General features: G+C 38.7%; 1 protein-coding gene across 1 annotated transcript in view; it reads right to left on the bottom strand.

Moving 5' to 3' along the window:
* Positions 1 to 1,541: 1,541 nt before the first annotated feature.
* The window catches only part of AGBL3 (ATP/GTP binding protein-like 3), a 67,822-nt gene continuing 64,688 nt past the window's right edge, over positions 1,542 to 4,675 (bottom strand). The window contains exon 17 of the mRNA XM_006756693.2: positions 1,542 to 2,200. Within this exon, the coding sequence (XP_006756756.1) occupies positions 1,783 to 2,200 (418 nt within the window). The 3' untranslated portion in view covers positions 1,542 to 1,782. The remainder of the gene's footprint in view (positions 2,201 to 4,675) is intronic.

The following is a 4,675-nucleotide window of genomic DNA, read 5'->3' as shown; positions in this document are numbered from 1 at the left end:
TGTGATTTCACTGCATCTATAGATGTAATTGGGAAGTCCTGGCCTCTTGACAATATTGAGCCTTCCTATGCATGTATATGGGATAACTTTTCATTTCTTGAGGTTTTTTTCTTCCATTAGAGTTTTATGGTGTTTTCTCATATAGATCTTGAGTAAATTAAATTAACATCTATTTCTTTTTTTGGTGCTAAGGTAAATGGCATTGTTTTTAATTTCAACATTCATTGCTTGGTATCTAAGATAATGATTGACTTTTGTATATTAACTTTGTATCTTGCAACCTTGCCGTAATTGCTTATTACTTCCAGCAGGGATTTTCTACATTTACAATCTTCTTCTCTGTGAATAAATACAGTTTTACTTTGTCCTTTTCCAGGTTGTATACCTTTTATTTCCTTTTAATTAGCATCTTTTAATATAGTATTTCTAAAATTCAGATCTTAGCACTTTACTATGCACTATCTCATTCTGCATTATTTTAGTCATGTATGTTTTATATGTACAATTATACAGTAATCTTGCAGTGGAGAGAAATCTTTTTAAAAAATATATATTTTTATTGATTTCAGAGAGGAGTGGAGAGGGTGAGACAGAAACATCAATGATGAGAGAGAATCATGGATTGGCTGCCTTCTTCATGTCCCCTACTAGGGATCGAGCCCACAACCTGGACATGTGCCCTGACCAGGAATTGAACTATGACCACTTGATTCATAGGTCCACGACACTGAGCCACACCAACTGGGAGGGAGAAATGTATTATTAAAAAATCATCAATTGTTTCTAGCACACTACAGATATAACAAAAATTCAGGAAATGTTCTTTTTGTTGACTGATTCATTCAAGGGCCTAGTAGGGACATTAAAGTCAGTGATAGTACAGGCCATTCCTTCCTGAGTGCTTAGTGTTTTTGGTGGTGTATAAATAAATCATTTTGGAAGAAATCAGAAATTCAGAGATTTTTTTTTCCATCTTGACAAAAATTAAATACTAGTATAATACCTAAGAAAATTAAAAAATCTGCTGTTTTCTCTTGTTTGTTAATCCTCACCTGAGAATATTTTTTTCCATATTTTTAGGGAATGGAAAGGAGGGAGTAAGGGAAGGAGAGAAGGGGAGAGAGAGAGACAGAGAGAGAGAGAGAGAGAGAGAGAGAGAGAGGGAGGGAGGAAGAATGGGAGGGAGCGAGAGAAACATTGATGTGAGACACATCGATTGGTTGCTGCCCCACACACCCCATACCTGCAACTCAGGTATGTGCCCTTGACTAGGAATCAAACTCATGACCCTTCAGTGCATGGGACGATGCTCTAGCCAAGTGATGGCGAACCTATGACACGCGTGTCAGAGGCGACACGTGAACTCATTTTTTTGGTTGATTTTCTTTGTTAAATGGCATTTAAATATATAAAATATAAAAAATATAAGTCTTTGTTTTACTATGGTTGCAAATATCAAAAAACTTCTATATGTGACACAGCACCAGAGTTAAGTTAGGGTTTTTCAGAATGCTGACACGCCGAGCTCAAAAGGTTCGCCATCACTGCTCTAGCCACTGCACCACACTGACCAGGGCTCCAGATTCCCTTTTATATTTCTGAAAGATGTTCTCACTACAGAAGATGGAGTATGTAGGGTTTGTAGTTTAGTATATGCATATGCATGTGTAGGGAGAGAAATGGTGTTAAGAGGGATGGAGAGGGCTTCTCTTTCTCTTTTCTTTTTAATAGGTAAGCATATGTTAACTTTCACCCACAGTCTTCAGAGTATCATAAAGTAGATTATTTCTGCCTTTGGAACTTCAAATGGAAGATGGGTTGTCCCTCATTCTTATTTGGCTGCTCATCGTTAGTTTGAGTTGGATTGGGGGCTATCCGCATGGAGGTTTGCAGGTTGAATTCTTCAGCTTGAGGTCTCCGGCTTTTGGTAATATTCACGTCCTTCTCAAAACCTGAGGAAGGAATCTCCCATCTGCTGCTGACAGGTTTCACGTCTTTAGTCTTTATGGCACCGAGTGCAGAACATGCTTTCCTTTTCTTGTGCCCTCTGAGAAGTGACAGGCTTTCACACGACTTCTGGGACACAGATTGGAGCCATCCTGAAGAGCTTGCCAGAAGGTTCCTTTGGCCTATAAAAGGGAGATGACTGGATGGTGCCCAAGATGCGCTGCCCAAGTTTACATAAGTAGCTGGATTTACTCTAGAAAAGAAATAAAGTGCGTGAGTTTTTGCCCAGCACATATCCTAGGAACTTGTAATAGTATAAGTCTATTTTTTCTCCTTTGGTGAGTTCATCCTCCCTTAAGACTTTTATCACTATATCCCTGGTCATGATTTTTCAGCATGCCTCCAATTCTGCATTTCTAAATGCCTAGAGGCTAGGTTTATTTGGAAACTTGCCCTGACCCTAGGCTTCCTGGTATATTAATGGGCACTCTGGGCCTCAGCTCCTTACTTATACATCTAGTGCAGGGGTCCTCAAACTATGGCCCATGGGCCACATGCAAATACAAATATTGTATTTGTTCCCGGTTTGTTTTTTTACTTCAAAATAAGATATGTGCACTGTGCATAGGAATTTGTTCATAGTTTTTTTTTTTTAAACTATAGTCCGGCCCTCCAACGGTCTGAGGGACAGTGAACTGGCCCCCCGTTTAAAAAGTTTGAGGACCCCTGATCTAGTGGAAGGAAATGTCCTCTAAATTTTCACAAATCAAATCTGTTTATCCTCTTAGAATGAGCTCAGTATACATACTCTAAGTTTTTTCTATGGTCAGTAAAAAGATCACTGTACATCCAAGAAAAGGGAGTTTTCCTTGAGAAAGGGAGGTTTTATATATTACAAGTTGCAGTTGCTTAAAGTACCTCAGCGTTCTTTAGAATCCCATTTTTTACCACAAAATTCTCAACTATTTTTTTAGTTAAAACATTAATTTTGAGCCCGGCTGGCATGGCTCAGTGGTTGAGCGTCGACCTATGAACCAGGAGTTCACTGTTTGATTTCCGGCCAGGACACATGCCTGGGTTGTAGGCTCAATCCCCAGTGTGGGGCGGGCAGAAAGTAGCTGATCAATGATTCTCTCATCATTGATGTTTCTATCTTTTTCTCCCTCTCCCTTCCTCTTTGAAATCAATAAAAAACGAAACAAGAAACCAGAAAACGTTTTGAGATGACTGTAGACTCATCTACAGTTGGAAGAAATAATACAGAGAGGTCTCATGTACCCTGCCCCCAGTTTCCTCCAGATGTAGTATCTTGCAAAACAATAGTACAACATAATCAGGATATACTAGTAGCCATTGACATTGTCGAGGTCCAGAACAATTCCCCCTTGTTCCCCTTTGATAGACATACCCACTTTCCTCCTTGGCCAGCTCCTCCTTAACTCCTGGCAGTCATTAACCCGGTGTCTGAATTATATTAACTTTATCTCAAGAACGTTATATAAGCACAATCCTACCGTGTGTAACCTCTGGGACTGGCTGTTTTCACCCAGCACCACCCTCTGAAGATTGATCCAGGTTGTTCTGTGTATCAGTCATTCTTGCTGAATGGACTGGATGTACCACAGACTGCTTAATAATTCCTCCATTGGAGGACATGCAGATTGCTCCCAGTTTGTGGCTATTGACAGATTAAGCTGTTATAAACATCCGTGTCCAGGTTTTTGTGTGATTATAAGTTTTCATTTCTCTGGGATAAATGCCCAGGAGAGCAATTTCTGGGTCATATGGTAGTTATAGTTACATATGTATTTTTAAAGAAACTGTAAACCTGTTGTATACTTTACATTCCCACAAGCTATATCTGAGTGACCCAATTTCCTTGCGCCCTCCTTAGCATTCAGTGCTGCCCCTATTTTTTTATTTTAGCCATTCTGATAGCATGCAGCTCTCTCACTGCGGTTTTAATTTGCATTTCCCTAATGGTTCATGATGCGGAACATGTTTTTGTGTGGTTATGTGCCATCTGTATGTTCTGTTTGGTAAAATGTGTTCCTCCCACATTTTGCTTATTTTCTGAATGAAATATTTATACTGTTACATTTTGAGACTTCTTTAATTTAGATACCAGTCTCTTTTTTTAAAAAAATACATTTTTATTGATTTCAGAGAGGAAGGGAGAGGGAGAGAGATAAAAACATCAATGATGATAATCATTGACTGACTGCCTCCTGCACACACCATACTTGGGATTGAGCCCACAACCTGGGCATGTGCCCTGACCTCGAATTGAACTGTGACCCCCTGGTACATAGGTCGCCACTCAATCACTGAGCCATGCTGGCTGGGCTAGATACCAGTCTCTTTTTTAAGCGGTTTGCAAATATTTCCTCCTATTTTATAGGTTTTTATCTTTTTAACTGTGTCTTTTGAAGGGCAAACACTGTTATTTTGATGAAGTCTAACATCTACTTTTCTTTATGGATTATGCTTTTCGTGTAAAGTATAACTTTTTGCCCAATTTCTACAAAGAGTTCCTATTTTTTTCCAAAAGTTTTATAGATTTACGTTGTGCAGTTAAATCCATGATCCATTTTCAATTATTATTATTACTTTTTGTATAAGAAATGAATTTAAGTCAAATTTCTTTTTGCCAATGAATATCTAATTGTTCTAGCAACATTGGTTGAAAATTCTATCTCTCATTCATTGAATTGCTTTTGTACTTTTG

This window comes from Myotis davidii, unplaced genomic scaffold (genome assembly GCF_000327345.1).
Source record: "Myotis davidii unplaced genomic scaffold, ASM32734v1 scaffold214, whole genome shotgun sequence".
Classification (NCBI taxonomy): Eukaryota; Metazoa; Chordata; class Mammalia; order Chiroptera; family Vespertilionidae; genus Myotis; species Myotis davidii.
This window is presented reverse-complemented; position numbering and strand designations above follow the sequence as displayed.